This window comes from Electrophorus electricus, chromosome 3, assembly GCF_041902795.1.
Source record: "Electrophorus electricus isolate QZ-2024a chromosome 3, ASM4190279v1, whole genome shotgun sequence".
Taxonomy (NCBI): domain Eukaryota; kingdom Metazoa; phylum Chordata; class Actinopteri; order Gymnotiformes; family Gymnotidae; genus Electrophorus; species Electrophorus electricus.
Window position 1 is genome coordinate 4078997 of NC_137499.1, and position 19628 is coordinate 4098624.

Here is a 19628-nt window from a genome sequence, read left to right on the forward strand (position 1 = left end):
CCACATCTGTGATCGTTCTTAATTCATATTCAGACAAAGTCCGGTATTCAACAGGCATTAATTAAATGAAATACACATAGTAAACAAGTTCACACAACCAGTGGGCTTAGCCATGTCCTCACGCAAAACGCCACCGCCAAACGGAATCTCGCGAGAGTACAGGCGGAAGAGGCTGATGGGGCTTCCTCGTTGGACGGTATGCACCGTTTTAGCTAGCATGACACTATCACGGGTGGAACATGAAAGTAGTCTTTCGTTTAATTTTCGGCATGTTGTGAAAATCCGTTTCTGATGCCGAGTGTTACAGTTGATTGATTAGAAGTTTTAATGTGGTGCGAGTCATTGTTGTGCGACCATCAACTGGCGCTGTTAGCAGCGACGACTTGCACTCATTTTTCCAGGGTCAAAGACAAACTGCATCCTTTTCTTTTTTTACTGCTAGTTTGAAAGATGACAGGAGAAAAGATCCGCTCCCTCCGCAAGGACCACAAACCGGGCAAGGAGGAGGATTTACTAGAACCAGACGAGGAAGCTGCGACCGGGACGTTCACCTCGTCAACCAGGACTAGTAGCAAAGGCAGAGCCACCAAGATCTTTAGCAACCATAAGATAATCAAATCCACGTCCCAGCACAACAATCAGCAACAGCAATCGCAAATCAACGCCAACACTAATAGTATCACCAGTTCGGAGGCCGTGGATGATAAAAACAAAAACCCGATTATTCGAACCGGCGAAGATTTCCCGGTGCACGAATGTGTGTTCAAAGGGGACGTGCGACGATTATCATCACTTATCCGGACCCAGAGCATTGCACAGAAAGATGTGCATGGTAAGTTGGCGTCGAAGTCGCTTTCCTTTCGGCACTTTATCCAAGGTGGACATTCAAACCGCGACATCGCTTCCCTGCCTAACCTGCAGTTCTGGTTTTACTTGGAGAAGCCCGTGTGATCGTAACTAGTTGGCCCGCTGACCACTTAATGACTGACTTTGGCCTACGTAACCTAGCGAAGGGTTTCAGCGCTGCACTCAATTCACTGGGGCACACTGACATCTGTGGTACTGCTGGGAAAATAAGTCCTCTTTCCCCAGATAGTATTTCCGTTTGTAACCTTTATGCGTTATTCTTAAGCAGTAATATAAACAAAACAAGAACTGGATTTACCTTAAGCAAGGGTCACAAAATGCAAGTATTTGTAGTCCGGTTTTCTAAGTGGGAAGGCAGCAGGTGTTTAATTTTCTTAAACAAAGCCAGTTAGAATTCTAACTTCGAGTTAAGATTTGGAAATGTGGTAGGCCTTCTAAAAGGGGTTTCAGCGCTGCATCAAAACAGACTGAATATTTTTGTGAATATGAAAATGAATTTGTCATAGAATTGTTTTTCCCTAATAAGCACCTATGAGTGTCCCATGTTGGGAACCAAACATAGACCTTGCCTTAGCGGATAGTGTTTACAGTGCCATTAAGAAGCCACTTCTCTGTCAGTCATTTAAAATGTGTATTTTTATGGATAACATGACAAAAATGAAAATGTTCCTCAGTTGATAAATTGCCATAGTCAGCTAAGCTCATTAAATGTATTAACATGCCCCGCTGGTGGTACAGGTTCATTTTTTGGTTTCTGCTCAGTTGATATTTTGCTTATTCCGAAGTGGCAGTAAAACTAGGCCATATAGGCCATGCCAACAAGTACATGGCTTTTTTGAGCTGCCTCGTAGAGTGTAGTCTTGAAATATTCTCTTATATTCTTATATTAATTTAATATATAACAGCAGTTTCCTAGCTACTATGGTACTATACTAAGTTTAATATGACACGGGAAGCAATAAGGCTTGTCTTCTGGGCCTAGTGTATACTGTTCTTGCAATCCTCAAAATTTGTCAGTCTAATTATATGATGAAGTGTTCATTGCTGAAATACAGCCTTTCTTGCCATGTTCATGTCTGATGCGCTGTGACTGTTGTGGCGGTTGTAAGTGGGATAAGGTGTTCAGTCGCCTAGAGTGGTCATTCATGCATCTTCTCTTCCTCAGGAAACACTCCTCTTCATCTGGCTGTGATGATGGGACATAAAGGTAAGCCAGAACTGGAGTTCCACGTGAATGTGGGACAGTTGCTTTTACTCTTGGGACAGTGGGGACAGTTGACAGTTCCACGTGAATGTGGGACAGTTGCTTTTATACTTTGCTTTCTCTACTTTTAAGTAGTTAAATTAAATGCAAATAGACCAGTGTTCCACTGTCAATGGGCTGAAATGAGTTTATCATAAAAAGATGTCCAGTCCTGAATGAACTGTAGCCAGGCTGTGTGATGACATTGTGTTGAACTGATACCTGAAGTCAAACTGTTTAAACACATTTCTATGCATTTAGATGTATTTACATGGGTCTGTATTTTCCCCCAGATATCATATACCATAACAGAAAATATTTTATGGTTGACTACAAAATATAGATACAGATCCCACCCGAGCTCTACAAATAGCGTATTTGTGTAGTCGGTGAATGCTTATGGTTCTCTGAGTGTATTATAAATACAGGACTTTTAAATAAATAATGTACAGGTGGCTTATGAGTGCATACAATCCTTTTAATTGAAGTAATATATTACAAGCTTTTAATGATTCAGTTAAAACTTTTAAAATTATTGATTTGGTTAAGTGATTGCAATAAAATATTTATTATTACAGTAACCCTGGTACATATTTAGCCACAAATGATCCCTTAATTTCTTTTCAGTCACCTTCATGTCTGATGTGTCCATTACTTAAATCGTCTGAGCACACTTTAATATTCAGCAGTTTTATGTTTTGGTCTAAAATCATATGGATAAGCAATGTCTCTTCTGGTTGAACCCATAGTGAAAGTATAATTCACCGTTGTCATTTGTTTTTGGGAGGGAGGGAGAGAAACACACACACAGAAAAAAGGTGGCGGAGCAAGCTTTGCGGCTGAAACACTGAGCCTAGTGCCCTGTCGGCGTCCCACACGCACATGCAGTCAGGGTTCCTGGGTGAGCGGGATGGCGAGGTCCACCGTGACACTGGTGACCAGGCACCGGTCCAGCCGTCCTGTTTGTGTTCACTCAGTTGATGAAGGGTGAGCCAAGCGGAGCCCAGGCTGAAAGCCTGGCTGGCCTGACGGGGAGAGGCCGAGCCGTTTGCCATGAAAGTCTGCTCTTTAAGTACAGTACATCTGCTCATCGCTGTCATTAATACACAATCCAGGCCTGGGGGCGGGGGACCGGGAAAGGACGTGCTTGCATCATCATGCAAGATTGACTGTCTGTGGTGACTGTGTGGTAATGCACTGTGTGGTAATGCACTTTGGCTGCAGTAGGCCAGAGTGGCCTTTCCAAATGCAGGCTCTGACGTTTACACCCACATTCAATTCACTGGGGCACACTGACATCTGTGGTACCGCTGGGAAAATAAGTCCTCTTCTCTCTGTCACCAGCTGCAGATGTTCCCAGATAGTATTCCCGTTCGTAAGCTTGTTACAAAGATAATGCGTTATTCTTAAGCAGTAATATAAACAGAAAACAAGAACTGGATTTACATTAAGAAAGGGTCACAAAATGCTGCAAGTATTTGCATTCTGGTTTTCTGAGTGGGAAGGCAGCAGGTGTTTAATTTTCTTAGAATTGTAACTGGCTTTGTTTAACCTCGAGTTAAGATTTGGAAATTTGGTAGGCCTTCTGAAACTAAGTAGTCACCCGAGGACTCTTTAGGAAAGTTCCCCAGAAAGCTCTGACATGAACATTAAATAATGCGGTTAATTTTCTGACAAAAAATATATATCGACATATCAAAAGGATAAGAAAAATAAACAAACTGAATAACAACTTTTTTTAAAGAAGCATTCGGCAACTTCACACTACATCTACCAAGCAGGTTTTTTATTATGGTATACATAAGTCAACACGTAAGACAACAGAAAGGGAGCATACATTTCAATATGTTCTGTTACAATTCTGCCTTTTAGCATGCTAACTTTGCTCATCAATTGTGCATAGGAATGAGAGAAACAAATGTGCTGATCAGGGTATGCAGCAGTTCCTTCTACACAAACTACATCAGTTCCTCCAGTCTTTGCAAGTCTGTAATGTAACATGTGTTTCCAGTGTTCTACTAAGAGAGAGAAAATATATGAATCAAGCCTGTGTCATCCCATTAATTTTTGCTCAAGTTTAAAAGGGTGTTTTCCCCACGTTTAATGTGTTGATTTAAATAGGCCAAGCATAGCCTGACAGAGGCTTGGGTGGGAGTAAAAAAATATGTCTTGTTCAGCACCACTAGAGCAATGATGTGCCTTTTGTTAAATAATTATTTTTGCACAATCAGTTGCAGTGGGTTATGAATCATTCCTTACTAATAGCTACCTTACTGCTTATTCATTGCTGCCTGTTCTTCACTCTCCCCTCGTCCTTTTCTTCTGAATCAGGGTCACCTGTTTGGCTGCTAGTGTTTACTTACTTATTTTCCTCACAAACGGGGTTTATGGAACAGTGGGTAGGAAAGGAACCACCAGTTTGCCACTACTTTTTCACAGGGAAGGAAATATTCTTGTGTGTGATTGGCTAGTTTAAAGAGGAACAAGCAAGAAGAAGAAAATGTTATTTCTATGGCTTCAGAGGGAGGATTAAGCATTGTTATTGCCGTAACCATCCATTCCACCCCTACCCCCCTTAAATCACAGGTGTTGGGTTTTAGTTTGGTTACTGGGCTACCAGGCGAGGGCTTCGTTAGCTTCTCTGAAGCTGCAAAGTTGGATTTGTTCCCTGGGGGGTTGGAGTCTTTAATACAAAATTAGAGCTGTTCCTTTGTGCCTATGGCATCAGTGTGATGTTAAATTAAGCTTCCTGGGCCTCTTTTTGTGTTTGAAACAGGGAAGTGTGCGGTCTGAACAAGACACTGAAGCCCTAGCAACGCATGCAGAGGTTTAGAGTTTAAGGGTTGGTTAGGGCTCGGCGTGTGTAATAAAAGATGGTTTTGAAATTTCTTCCCAATTTCAGTGTTTAAATATGAATGGACTCATACTGATCAGTTCAGAAGAGTTGAATCCTTCGAAGAAGCACCGTTTCTATTTTTGTATGTCGTTTCCTAATGCAGATTTCTTCTCTTTTTGCGCTTCAGAATGTGCCCACCTCCTGCTGGCCCACAATGCACCAGTGAAAGTCAAAAACGCTCAGGGATGGAGTCCTTTGGCGGAGGCCATCAGCTACGGAGACCGACAGATGAGTAAGTCGCCCTCACCGCGCCATGGGTGCTGGAGGGCCGTTTTCTCAAGCGTCATCCATTTTGTTTGGAATCTGCTCGTCAGACGGGCACTTCACCTAAGTGCTTTAAACCAGTGAACCTGTTGCTGACCTTAACTCGGTTGACACTGCAAATTATCACTGTGTTCAGAAGTCGTACCCTTTTGGCTAATTGCTTGAGGGGAGGGGAATTCCACTTAGCGTCGCTTGGTTATAAGATGAAAAGGAATTCATTAAGGTGTGTGCATGCGTGCGTGTGCCTGTAAGCGCTTTGGTCATGCATCTTAGCCCAGCTTCGTGTACACTGTGGTTTGCAACATTAAAGGGTTAAGCTGCAGAATGTGAACAGCTATCATCATTCTTAGGGAGTGAAAATATACATCCCGTGTACAGTCTGGATATGAAGTCTTTGAACAGGCTTCCTTTATGCACAAGGTTTGAAATTATTTTCATATTTACTTCCTGGTTTTTCAATGAAGCTGCCAGTAACATTTGTAACATTAACTAGCAGTTTTGTTTTTTCTAATTTAGTGACTCAAAGTGGGAAGTAAGAGCTTCAAACGCATGTAACAGCACAAAAAACTTTTTTTTTTTTTCCCCCTCTCACCAGTGATTTGGATGGCAGGTTTAGAAGTTCAGACAAGATCTGTTTTCATGTCAGCATGCCGTGTGAAATCACTGCTTTTCATGGTACAGTTGAGTCAAGATTGTGTCGAGACTGAGTGCCACCCCTCACCACAAGCATGCTTCTTTAGTGCTCGGAGCTGTGCGCATGTTGGCGCCTTCAGTTCTGACTTGTGTGTGTGCATGAATGACTGGCTTCTTTTGTCCGTAATTCAGTGAGGGTGCAAATGTATGCCTGAGAGCTAGTAGGAGGACTTGTCATCTCAGAGTGTCAATATTCCTTTCTTAGATTAGCCTTGGCTGGGCTTCTCAAAGCGAAAGCGTAAATGTGAATGTTGGAATACATGCTTTTCCGTAGCCTCCTACGCGCCCTGCGAGCCAGAAGCAGTCGAGCTCATTCAGCTGTCCCTGACCTTTCCCTCCCCCGGCCCCTATCAGACCCCGTTTTGATGTCGTGCTCGATGGCAGGTGTTTCCTTCCACCCGCCCACATGTAAAGCCCAAGGTTGTGTCATAGTTACGTATGTTGGGGTGAAGGGTTGTGGGATTTTCAGGCCGTGGTCAGTGGAGGCGGACTGGGTTCGACGTGTTGTTGACCCTGCCTTCCTGCACTCTAGTTTAGGTTTTTCAAGGGCTCTGCCTCTGGTTGTTTTTCTCCTTCCCTCATGTCGTATCATCTCTCCTTCTCTTTGCTTTTCTGCTATTCCCATCCTGGTTTTTCTAGTGTTACAGTAAAATGTTGGGAAAATGCAACCATGTCTCTGATGGTACAGTTCTTTTGGGTTTGTTGACTTGTGGATTAATTTGTGGTTATTTTTATACACACCTGCTAGTGCTAATATCTGCCTTTTTTTTCCACAATAAAAATCTGGTAGGAGCCCCAGTTGGCTATGGGTGCATTATAGTTTAGGTTGTTGATCTCCAGTTTGCTCAGAAATCTCTGGAATACAGAATGTTATTGATGACGATAACATCAGCCATTATGATATGATGATGTGTGGGTTTTATGATATTGTATTTTTGAAGAAACTTGATCATTTTAAGTTCAGGCTACCCCCTGCTACATGGAAACACTAATGTAAAGTGTTATCTGGGCATTGTCAGAATTTTTAATATAATATATTTAATATATTACATTAATTAAATATATTTAATTTAATATATTTCTGTGCATACATATGACCATGTCATCAGCACTCAGAGAGACGAAGCCTCTCAAATTCTGCCAGTAGCAGTACAAGATTGTCACTTACATTTATGGCATTTAGCAGACGCTTTTTTCCAAAACGACTTACAATTATGACTGAGTATAAGTTGAGTAATTGAGGGTTAAGGATCTTGCTCAGGTGCCCAACAGTGGGAACTTGGCAGTGATGGGGCTTGAACTGGCAACCTTCTGATTACTAGTTACCTGGATCACAGGGCTGTCGGGAGGAAAACGGACGCTTGCCTGCTGCGTCTGCACTTTTGGTTTTTGTTTTATTTGCAGGGTGATCTTCTTGCTCAGTAATCCAATGGCAGCATTGCGCCATAAATACTGAAAATCCAAGTGATATTGAGTCGCCAGTTTTAAGTGCTGCAACCCAGTAAGTGGTTGGCGTCTCTGGCAGCACACTAGAGGAGCGAGGCTAGAGGATGTGAACACTCCAGATGTGATCTCCAGCCCAACGTTTGGGTGGGTGATATGGCAACATATGACCATCATATCATGGGTCATCGATGTATGATGCGACTCACTCATTAAGTCAATATTTAGTTTGTTAAGGTAGATCAGACACAATGCGACAGAAAAACCATAGTAGTGCGGTAGTGCCTCATTTTAATAAAAATGAGCAATTTTTTTTTCTTTTCTTTTTTTTTTGTAAAGAGCTATTTTGTCTTTACAAAAATCATTGACCTCTGTGAGTGCACTCCATTAATGTACAATAGTCAGAGATGCATCGGTCTGATTAACTAGTAAAGTTAGGACCCTAATTTGGATAGATGGTCAGTTCTGTGGGCAGGGCAGTTGCTTTTGAGACAGGGCAACGGCTGAGGGAGATGGTGGAGTGGTTCTGAAAAAGTTTCCAATAAGAAAAACAAACCCTATATGGTAACTAGTCTCTGTGTAACAAGGAGTCTCTGCAAGATGTGTAATCCCATGTGTATCTTACTTACCCCTGAGAGTGAAGCGCTGAGCCAACAGTCACTCCTAGACTGCTGATTTAAGCTTAATAAAAGTACTCCTTTGAGCAAAAGGCAATTAGTGGTTTTCTGAGCTTTTCTTAACTTGCAGAGAGATCCATCACATGTTGCTCCGCTCTGGGACGGAAAGCTGCCTTTGGATGGAGGCCGTTTGCCTGCCCAGCCAGAAATGGAGCTCCTCACTGGTCCGCAGGCTTTGCCCGGCCTCGATATCCACCCGCTGTCAGCCGAAGCTTTAACAAGGCCAGTCAGTAATGGGATGTGAGCCAGAGGAAGTCCTTTATCTGCTGGGGTGCCATGTTGCTCTGAACCCGGCGCACTAGCAGCAGTCTCTCTAGCATGCCTTGGTTGGAGGTTTTGTGGCGAGAGTCGCTGGACGTCGCGCTGCGAGTCATGTCGGGACACAAACGCTTGGAGTCATGTTTACGTCTGCTCTGCCAGAAGCCGAGTGCGTGCCATTGGTAGGAAGCTGGTTTGGAGGCGGAGTGTGCGTGAGACAATGAAAGCTGCCGGTTTTGGTCTTCTCATTTTGTCTTTTCGTAATGCCTTTACAGACGGATTCCAACCTTACATTTTTCCTTATGCTATTTATATACTTTTCTACAAAAGCTTTGCACACTCTAGCTAAACTAAACACAGATTTGCATTTCACATGAACACACAAGTAAGGAAACAGGTGTGTAAACAAAGCGTACTCCTGGACACGCATGGACAGGTGGTGGGGCAGTTGCTCCCTGCGGAGAGACGGTGAAGATGATGAGACCCCTCTTCGGGTGGCGTGCTGTTGTGAGTTAGGCCACTCCCACGAGCCCGGGCCGCGTCATTCGTACAGGGCCGCGGTGCCGTTTGCATCTGTGAGGCGGCATGTTCCAGGCGCCTCTGAAAACGACAAGCTTGAAAGAGGCGACCCCAACCTCACTGAGCACTGAGGGCTTTGAGCGGCTAATCACCAGGCAGAGTATCGCAGAGAGAGAATTTTTTCATCTGCTGTATAAACATTGGGGTTTTTTTTCCCCCGCCTATGCTTTTGATTGCAACACACAGCAAGTAACAAGAGCTGAAATTCTATTAGGTAATATTGTTGAAGTGTGAAGCACTGGGGCAAAGTGTGCAGCCTACGTTCTCCAAGTTCCCAGCAGAGCCTGTTATTGCCTTTGTTCTGACGCAAGTGCAGCTTCTTGCTGACGTCTACCGACTTGCGCGCAAGTCATAGGGTACAATTTCTTAGTCTGCTGGCGCGTTGGCTGCGGCCAGTCTATTTAAAGAGGGATTTTTGTGTCAGCATCTCCGCAAGTCTCCCTCGTGCCGGTCTCCTATGCTGTGCCCTGTGGTGCTAAACATGGCTAGTGCTTCAACCTCAGCCACTGCCCCTGTATCTCGCCAGTGTCGTGAGTTTACTCAGATGCCCAGTTGAAATGTCCAGACTTGCAGCACTTTATCTGCTGGAATTGCTTGAACATGCATGTGACTACATGAACAAAAGAGGAATGATTTTGATCACATCTTTTTATTGTAGTTTACTTAGCGTATTTTACATGTGGGATGATGTGTGTTGAATTACAGCTCTTTTAAATTTTAACTGCTGAACTTCAGTAGCAAAACGTTCACTAAATATGGCACTAACATATTCTGTAATTTGTGTTAAGATAAACTGCATAGCTCTAACCTGGAGAGCAAGAACCCGAGAAGATGGGATCAGGTAATCCAACCCTCTGCCACGGCGTTTCCGCACTGGTTATTAAATGCACAATAACGTAAACAACAGCAACAGTGCTAGTTGTGCACGTCTTGCTTCTGGTAGCATATTTTGCCATAGTTGTTAACCATGGATACAATTCGAGCTAAAGTCCCTCAGCACTTTTTAAACACTTGCAGCAGTGCAGCCTTGCAGGGTTCAGTGTGATGACGTTGACACTTCAGAAGATGTCACAGAAGACAAGTCCAAAGTTCATGAAGCCGGCGTCCGTGTGACCAGTCAGGAGACTTAGACTGGGCAAGTCTAGGGTTTGGTTAGGGCTGACCCAAGCTTCCTCCATATCCTACTAATGTGTCCCCTCTGAATGCCTTTAATAAGCTTATATAATTATTATGATGCAGTGGTTATAGTAATAACCACTGCAAATGCTGTTGTATCTACCTCATGTTGTTGCTGACAGGTGATGGATCCGTTAACTGGTGGAGAGAGATTCAAATTCAGTGACATTGAGACGAGACTGAGAAACTTCACCTGTTCTGCTTGATGAGTTTTAATTCTCCATGTGCTCCTTTCAGCACGAGCTCCGTTGGTAATTGGCAGACTGTTCATGGGGATCGATTGAAGTTCTCACTGTACGGACTTGCAGACAAATGCGTGGGCATTGATACACTTGTAGCCATAAAGCAAAGGGCTTGGGCTGGTCAAGCTAATTTCCCGTGAAGTAAAATGTTTGCTCTTGGATCCATATATTTTTGTAACCGTCTGACTTGCCACTTAGGCTGAGCATTTGCTCATGTCTTTTGGTTCAGTGGACCAACGGAAGCCCTAAGCAATCGAAAAGTGCAACAGTGGCTCACGGTCTGCTTTGGTTTCAGGTCAAGCGAAAAGCACAAGAAGTGTGAACCCTCTCTTGAACTACAGTCCTCACTGACAGTGAAACTCGCCATCTGTGGCGTGATGTCCGGCCCTGGGGCATGATTGGCATGGAGAGCTGGGGTCCTGTCTCACCAGGGCACGTGCCTTTCTCACTTGAGTGCTCACCTTTGCCTTGTGAGCCTGTGCCTTTTTCTCACGAGTGCGTGCCTTTGTGTGTCCACAGTCACAGCACTGCTACGGAAGCTGAAGCAGCAGTCCAGAGAGAGCGTGGAGGACAAGAGGCCGCGGCTGCTCAAAGCCCTTAAAGAGGTAACCACACCACACACCACCCCCAGTTGTTGGGGCTGCATAGACCTCTGGCTCTGTGTGCCAGCTAGTTCCTCCAGTACACGGCATGTTGGCCCAACTGAAAGCGCTCAGGGTTGCTTGTCTGCAGGCATGAAGCCTCGGCAGGTTCCTCTGGGCAGTCTGTGAATCTGCATGATGCGCGCACACACGCTGGCATACATTATTATTTTTTGATACCGTTTCCTCTCTCACACTTTTTTTTTTAAATTTTTTTTTTTTTTATCCCACCCAGTCACAGACACACGCACGCACGGATAAGTCTCTGTGTTTAGTATGCTTGATGCCTGGTGTGTGTCTGGACCCCATAACGAGTCCTGCTGTAATGTTGAACTTCCCTGGGCTGGTCTGAGCACTAGTGTGCAGGACCGACTGCAGACTGCTCGGGTAGCATCTGATGACTGATGTGAAGTGCTATTGGAGATGAAAGCATTTAAAAACATCACAGTGAGTCCGTGTTCTTCTTTTCAGCTTGGGGACTTCTATTTGGAGCTTCACTGGGATTTTCAAAGCTGGGGTAAGTTCCTCTATTTGTAGATTCCTGGATCTCAGACAGTGCCCCTGGATCTCAGCAGGCCGTATGTAGCTTTATGGTATAGTGAAGCGCGGACAGTGGCAGGACAGCATCTAGCTGTTATTAGTTCATGAAAGCACAGCGGCGCAGAGAGGGATTACATCAGATGCACAGACTAGACAGAGGGATTGGTGGGAAAGAAAGGGTGCACCAGAGAGCCAACTCTATTGGCCAGTGGCCTCGCTCAGAGGTAATGGTTAGCAGAACCTCTCTCTGTGGGAGTGGCCTCGCTCAGGGGAAGTGGTTAGCAGAACCTCTCTCTGTGGGAGTGGTCTCGCTCAGAGGGAGTGGTTAGCAGAACCTCTCTCTGTGGGAGTGGTCTCGCTCAGGGGAAGTGGTTAGCAGAACCTCTCTCTGTGGGAGTGGTCTCGCTCAGGGGAAGTGGTTAGCAGAACCTCTCTCTGTGGGAGTGGTCTCGCTCAGAGGGAGTGGTTAGCAGAACCTCTCTCTGTGGGAGTGGCCTCGCTCAGAGGGAGTGGTTAGCAGAACCTCTCTCTGTGGGAGTGGCCTCGCTCAGAGGGAGTGGTTAGCAGAACCTCTCTCTGTGGGAGTGGCCTCGCTCAGAGGGAGTGGTTAGCAGAACCTCTAGTGGTCAGCCAGTGACAAAGCAATAAGGCCTAATATATTTGTTTTTACTTTGCCTCGTGCAGTGACTCGCTCTTTTTCAGTTCTGATGAATCCTTTTACTCTTGTACTGAAACTTGAGTAATCTAGACTTTCTGTACTCCATGTATTGTTGAAGCGAGAAATAGTGTCCACTCTTTGACTAAAGGAGTTCTTAATCTCTCCTCCCATCAGTGCCTTTACTGTCTAGAATTTTGCCCTCTGATGCCTGCAAGATCTACAAGCAGGGGATAAATATCAGGTATGTTCCGTTTGGCAAAAGAATGGTGTTCCGCTTTGCAATTGTTGTTCTCACCACATTGCTTTGCATTTTAAAAATGTACTTTGTTTTGTCTGTTGTATAATTCCTTCAGGCTATCTAACCTCTAGATTTGGACCGATTGGAATAGCCTCTTTTGGCTTGTTATGGTCGCCACAGTTAATGGGAGTAGGCAGCTGTCTCAGTAGTAGGCCAGTGTTATGTCTGAGCCTCTTTGTAGCGCATGCTTCACTGCTCATGAGTCACTCGGGCGAGGGCAGTCTAATGTCATGTAAGCCTCAATGATGCCGTTCATCAGCATTAGTGAATATGGGACCCGGAGCTACTGGTCAGAACAGCAGCCCGGTAAACACATGCACACGTACACCCGAGTCTTCAGCCGTCTGTGGCCTGGCGCAGCCCGACCGACAACAGCGCCCATTGGAGTGCGAAATCCCAGCATTGGCGGGGCTGAGAAATGACTCGGCCTGTTGCTTCTCTTCAGATAATAATGCCATGATGGGACGGAGCTTTCTATATGGGTCCTGTCCGGATTTGTCTCGTCCTCAGGGTGCTTAGTAGTAGCCTGCGGTCAAAGAGCCCCTTTCTCCATTGCCATCTGGCTCACTGGCAACACTTTTGCAAGTCCTGCTTGTCTGCATCTAGCAAAACAATCAAGATTCAAGATTTCCTTGGGAGCACACACTGACCAGCTTTTCCTGTGCGCCATTTTGTCCACTTCAGAGTGTCTCGGAGGACCCCTGAGAATGCTGGGCATAATATGACACTATAAACTATATTCCAGGCTTCTAGGATATCGGATCCACTTCTGGCCCCACCAGCATGGTATCAAATCTCCCCGGAATGTATTTATGTGCAGCATTTCAGAAATGCAGAAAGAGCAAAAAGAATGTTATGGTAATTTATTTAGATTTTATATTGGAGATTCTGAACAAGCTGTTCTCCCCCAGCTTTGTAATTATTCAAAGTGTGCCTTTAGTCCCTTAGTGTCCCTTTTGTTTTGCATGATGGCAGAGGTGGAGGCTAAAAAAACATTTGGATTGTCTTTGCTCACGTGTAGCTTTGTGGTCGAGCTTATTCCTAAGCTGTTGTCATTTTGTGTTTAGGAGGTTTTATCACCTTCTCTTATGTCCTGCTGTCTCAATCTCCTGCTGCCTCCATCTGTGCCTGTCTGTCCGTCTCTTGCCATCTCCCGCTGTATCAGGTTGGACACTACCCTCATCGACTTCACGGATATGAAATGCCAGAGAGGGGACCTGAGCTTCATCTTCAATGGCGACGCCATCCCCTCCGAGTCCTTCGTGGTGCTCGACAATGAACAGAAGGTGTACCAGCGGATACACCACGAGGTGAGTGCGGCACGGCACAGTCCCGCCCTCCGCTGGATACCGGCGCCGTGGTCCTGACCCCTATGCCTCTCGGCTCTTTAGGAGTCGGAGATGGAGACAGAGGAAGAGGTGGACATCTTGATGAGCAGCGACATCTACTCAGCCACCCTCTCTACCAAGTCCATCACCTTTTCCCGAGCGCAGACAGGGTGGCTCTTCCGCGAAGACAAAACCGTGAGTCCTCCTCAGGCTCGTTTACCAGATGAGGGGAAAAAAAAACAAACCTTGTTTTTCAGGCCTGATTTTGTTTTTTTGTTTTTTTTTGGTGTTTTGTTATTTGAGGCATTTGTAGTGTATGAGAGAATTTGACCGCTGCACCCCACCTCATGTTGTTTCTCTGCAGGAGCGTGTTGGCAATTTCCTAGCCGATTTCTACCTGGTCAACGGCCTGGTCCTAGAATCCAGGAAGCGGAGGGAACACCTGAGTGAGGAGGACATTCTGAGGAACAAGGCCATCATGGAGAGCCTTAGCAAAGGGGGGAGCCTCATCGAGCAGAACTTCGAAGTGAGTCAGCACTCCTCCATTCCGTTGCCGTGGTTTCACAGTGTGAGCCGGCGCCATGGAAACCGCACGCGATTTCCGCCTCCTTGTCTTATGCTGCCTTTGCACCAAGGATCCCGGCCAGTTGGCATGCCCGAGCCGTTCCTCACGAACGCGCCAGCGTGAGAGTGGAGGGGGATGAAAAAAAATGACCAGCTCTTCTGCAGACTGTAACTGAATAATTTGAAGATGAGTGAATTTGTGCGCTCCTTGGAAATGTGAAGAGACGGGGAGGAGGTGGACAATGAGGCAGTGCTAGAAAACATGGCTGCCCATTCAGGACTGGGAAACTCAGGTAGCTGAGAGAGGCTTTAACCCATGCGGTGCTTTCATCTGCACCTGACATCGTCCTAAGCGTAACGCTGCCTTTGCCTTTGAGTTTGTTCCTGTGGCTTGTATTCTGGCTGCTAGAACACTATGGGTTCATCTGTCACTTTAATGACGGGCTGAATGGTGTGCAGTAGTTGAAACTCCTAACTGTGTGAATGTTATGCACCTTCCATCTTTGTTTGGGCCTTTTGAGTGTGTATGTTTTTTTAGTACTGGCCAGCTTTGAAGCACTCGGACAGTTTGGAACAAATGTTGGTGTCCGGTTAGTGCAGGCTGGTATCTTGGCACGACAGCCGCAGGTGTGTACAACAGACCGTTTGTCCTGCAGAGATAACCGTAAGAATGAGTGGTAATCGGACGTACATGCGTGCGTTTCTGGCGGTTTATTTGGACCGGTGACATAATCGTCGTCTTTTTTCCTCAAGCGATTGGCTCTTCGTGTTTAAGAAGGGTAGGGGGAGCTGAATGTTCCACAACACTGGAATCTGGGTTAATAGCAGCAGTGGGTATTAGAGTAGCCTGGCCCCTATTTTTGGAACTTGGAGCGGCAGAGACGTGGGGGCGGTCTCTGAGATGAGCTCCGAGCTCCCTGGTGATGCTGGAGATCCTGGAGATCTTGTACAGCTCCTGCTGAAGATTAAAATAGAAGACCTGCCTGTCCGCTCGTCTCGGGCTCCGCCTCTTCCTGCTCTGCTTAGGGGTTTATTCCGAGTTGAGCTGGAGTCACGTTGTTTTTAAAAATGTGATTTTAATTTTAATGCTGCTATTCTGAATTTGTATCGTACCCCTAGAAATTGAATTTTGAAAGTTTAAATTTTAAGGTTTAGGAAGGAGCATTCTAAAAGTTGAAAATTTAGTTCATGTTTGAAGATGTGCAATGGAATTTTAGAACTTCAAGTAAGCATATAATCCATTTCCAAAAAGCCGTTCAACCTCTGTTCATTTCCAATTTTAGATGAGCTTCCCAAATACATTTGGATACCTCACAGGAGAAGCAGTGGAACACAGAACTTAATACAGCCAACCAAGATCAACTAGCTGCCACTTTAACTTGGACATTTCCATCTCACTTTGCTAACATGAGCTTGATTTCAGCATCACCAAATAATACCGTCTTATGCCTCCCTGGACATCGAATCTTTTCAAAGTGAATGTAAAAACTTGAATGAACTGAGAGATCAAATGGCTTCTTGAAAACTGATTATATCCTTGGTTCATTTTCAGTTTTAACAATTTAATCATGTATCATCAAGAATGAAATTTGTTTTCAAATTTTGCACTGCTCCTTTACAAATTTTGAAACGTATTTTAGCTCAGCATTCAGTGTTTCTATCTCCATGTAAAGGCTTTAGGCTTGATTTTAAAATGTCTTTTGTCATCAAGGCATGGTGGAATTCACTGACGTGACATGGTTTATAATTATTTTAGGTTTTAAGGGTTCTTTAATGAAGATGACAGGAAACTGAGCATGTGACTTCTGCAGCATTGACAGTTTTGGCAAACCAAAACACCTGCTGAATCATTTTACAATCAACATATAATTTACTGTCATTATTTTTTTTTCTCACACAAACACCCTCTCTTTCCCTTTCTCCCTCTCACTGTTTCTCTTTTGTCCGTAGCCGGCCAGACGACAGTCCTTGACTGCTCCTGCTCCGAGCTCCATTTCCTGGGAAGAGTACATTACAGCTGAGGCTGGGAAGTGAGTTCCATACGGCGTCCTGTCTTTAAACTGTCAGTGAAGCCATAGCCGTTACACTGTCTTGCGTTTTAGTAAGCCATTATATCGGTATTTACCGTTTCATGCAAATGATGGCGCTGTTGGGACCTCTGAAACAATCTTGAGATCGGCTCCATGCTCCGCGTTTTCACTCATGCCCCGTTATTCATGTCAGAAATGAGAATTGCTATTTTTAACAGCCACAAATGACCAGTTGGATTCAGTAGATCTTTTTCTCCCACTGATGGTTCCCTGTGTTCTTCTGTCAATCAGGGCCCCCCACCTGGGAAGGGAGCTTGTGTGCAAAGAGAACAAGAAAAATTTCAAAGCAACTGTAGCCATGAGTCAAGACTTCCCTCTGGGCATTGAGTCGTAAGTGGTTCTGTTCTTTTAATAAAAACCTGTGTTGGAAAGAAGCTTTCAAAATGAAATATGTACACAAATCAACAATTATCCAGCGGTTTTTCTCAGTGTTGGTGATGCAAGGCACCAACCTGGGCCACATGTAGCCAAATAAATCACATGTCTAGACATGGAGGGGGTTTTTGTGGTGTTTGTCAGTAAAGATTCAGCAGACATTTCATCTTCTTTTTTCCCCAGATTATTGAATGTTTTGGAAGTGATTGCCCCCTTCAAGCACTTTAATAAACTCCGAGAATTTGTTCAGATGAAACTACCGCCAGGCTTCCCGGTAAAATTAGGTGAGACGAGGCCAAATTCTCTTACACGCGATGTTTGGTTAAGTTAATGAGTTTTTTTTTGTGTGGGGTTTGACGTGTTTGATTCCTGCATGTGAAGGAACCCAAATGAAAGGTCTTTTCTGCTGGACTTTTCAGACATCCCGGTGTTTCCCACCATCACGGCAACCGTGACTTTTCAGGAGTTCCGCTATGACGAATTCGAGGAGTCCATTTTTACCATCCCCAACGACTACAAAGAGGATCCCAGTCGCTTCCCAGACCTCTGACCTCTCTCTCTCTCTCTCTCTCTCTCTCTCTCTCTCTCTCTCTCTCTCTCTCTCTCTCTCTCTTCTCTCTCTCTCTCTCACACACACACATTGCCTGTTTTCCACCCCTCCTTTCTCTCCCTATCTGTCTCCTTCCACCCCGAGTTTCTGTGTCCTTTCTGTGTTCTCCTCTAACATGCCAGATCGATGTACTCTCCAGGGGGGAACAACAACTATCCAACTTGTGAGCCCTGATATGAGCGTCATCTCTGAGGATCAAAGTGTCACACTTGGCTTTAGAAATGCAGGCAGAATTAATTTCCTGTCTAAAATACTGTGATATTGGTCTAGAGGGATTGCGCCAAACCGTCGTGTAGTAACACTGAGTGAAACCGCGCCCAGAACCTCAGTGTGCGGATGAGAGCTGCCGGCTGCCCTAATGGTGTAGTGAGGAGCATGAACAGGCACCGTTCCAGTGCACTCTGGGTTTCCTCCCACCCTCTCAGAACTGCAGACACTCCAGTGTAGCTCTCTGTACACAGTGATAATGCATCAGAAACACAATATCCTGAAGGTGGAAACCCTCCCAGTCCGAATGGCAGGAAATCAGGCATTATAAGTTCTGTATTTATGTAAGCCTTGTTTTCATATATCTTTGTAAGAAAAAAGAAAAAAAAAAAAAAAAAACGTTACAAAATTGTACTCTTCACATAAAGGAAAAGAAAATGTGTGTCTGTACAATGGTGGGGGAGAAAATTACCTGTATATGATTTGCGTTGTATGAAAACTGTCACAAAATATAATCGGTATGTTCTTTCTACAGATGTAAATACTTCTATTAGGATAGGAGTTCTTTTGGTCATTTGTGTTTCAGGAAGCGCCTGGAAAACTGTCCTTTCGTAGTAGGGTGTGGAGGAACACTCCATCTTTACGCAAAGCTTTATACGGAATTATTCTGTTACGCCTCTTTTCCTTGGTTTGTATGATGCCCTGTGATTGGTCATCTCTTCTTCTGTTTCACCCTTGACTGCGTGGGACCACCCCAGTTCCCCAATGGGCACACACCTGTTTACACTCATGCCGCCCAGCTAGTGGATGGCTGAACACTCCGGAACCCCCTCCTGTTGCGTTCGTCCCAGTGGCAGGCATTCATTTCTTAAACGTGTATGATTTCAGATCAATCTATATAGTTTTTGTTTAGACCTCTTAGCTGGACTTCAGCCATTGAATGCAAATGCATTGTTTATTTCCATCTTTATCAATGGATGTAGATATAACACTTTCGAGATTAGAATTTTTGACACCTATACTGACAGCCATTTGGTAAGGTAGTAGTGTATAAAAAAATGTTTGAGTACATTTTTAATTAGCCCCTAAGATATATATATATATGTGACTTCCTTAACTGGAGATTTTGGCTTGAGGCTTTTGCTGTGTGCAGCAGAAGAAAACAGAAGAATGGTCAAATTTGCACCAGCAAACATCGTTAGAATGGTTCTGAATAGAAATATTTTATTTATATAACCAGTGTGTTTCCTTTTTTTAATGTACACTGGATTTTGGCCTTCAAGTGGCCACAAGTTTTAATATGCTTCCAAGCCTCACTACTGGTTAGTGTGGCAAATTCTTGTAGACATTTCTTTTCTACCAGCTTCAGGTCTTTTTGTTGTTTTTCTCTAGACTTTAGTTTGCGCCTTGAACTCTGAACCTGGTTTTGACAGAAAAACATGGACAAACTAGTTGTACAATGAAAACCTTGTATGCCACACTTTTTCATAAAGGATTATACTTAATAAAATGTCTGTGTACCAAATCACTTTTGAATAGCTGTTTTTAAGACACGAGATATCATGCAATCCCGTTTTTCAATGAACTGGACTCTCTCGTCTATACACAATCTCTACAGCTCTCAAAATCCAACCAACCCACCTGCCCCCTCCCTATTTTAGAGAGAGAGTGTGTTCTAAAAATGTGGATTTTGAGTTGATTAGTCCTTGGATGATGCTGTGAATATTTAATGATTAACTCCAGTTGCCTCCAGAAAGGACTGCAGAGAAAGCTGTGGTGGAGAATTCAGGAAAGGGCTTTACAAAGCAGAGATCTGGGGGAGCAGTGACCTCCCTGAGCAAGGTAGGATGACAAGTGAAATGGAAATTTTAAGAAGTAGTGTTAATAAAAGCCAGCGTAGTTTAGTGTTTACCAAATGTAAAATTCTTACAGTTCTAACCATCGTATTTTAGATTAAACGTTTGTCACTGAATAAATTC

The 19628-nt window shown here is 44.5% G+C and overlaps 1 protein-coding gene across 5 annotated transcripts; it reads left to right on the forward strand.

Annotated features, from left to right (window-relative positions):
• Positions 1-80: 80 nt before the first annotated feature.
• Positions 81-19174, forward strand: ankrd13c (ankyrin repeat domain 13C). 5 transcript variants are annotated; one of them, XM_027012045.3, is made up of 14 exons: positions 81-196; positions 443-832; positions 2033-2074; positions 5134-5238; positions 10858-10943; positions 11451-11496; positions 12352-12418; positions 13641-13785; positions 13867-13998; positions 14168-14329; positions 16318-16397; positions 16689-16787; positions 17016-17116; positions 17252-19174. In XM_027012045.3, exons 2-14 carry the CDS (start codon positions 451-453, stop codon positions 17380-17382), a joined length of 1578 nt encoding a protein of 525 aa, XP_026867846.1. In that variant the 5' UTR covers positions 81-196; positions 443-450; the 3' UTR covers positions 17383-19174. The 5 variants fall into 5 exon arrangements, with proteins under 5 accessions (XP_026867846.1, XP_026867838.1, XP_081566010.1 ...); XM_027012037.3 differs by lacking the exon at positions 81-196 and having other exon boundaries at positions 203-832; XM_081709884.1 differs by lacking the exons at positions 81-196; positions 2033-2074 and having other exon boundaries at positions 203-832.
• Positions 19175-19628: the final 454 nt, after the last annotated feature.

Excerpts from the sequence above, each read along its gene's own strand:
- ankrd13c (XM_027012045.3), top strand. The coding sequence starts at position 451 with ATGACAGGAGAAAAGATCCGCTCCCTCCGCAAGGACCACAAACCGGGC. Across the intron at positions 16,398-16,688 it reads ATTACAGCTGAGGCTGGGAA|GGCCCCCCACCTGGGAAGGG; the intron begins GTGAGTTCCATA and ends TCTGTCAATCAG. Across the intron at positions 17,117-17,251 it reads AGGCTTCCCGGTAAAATTAG|ACATCCCGGTGTTTCCCACC; the intron begins GTGAGACGAGGC and ends TGGACTTTTCAG.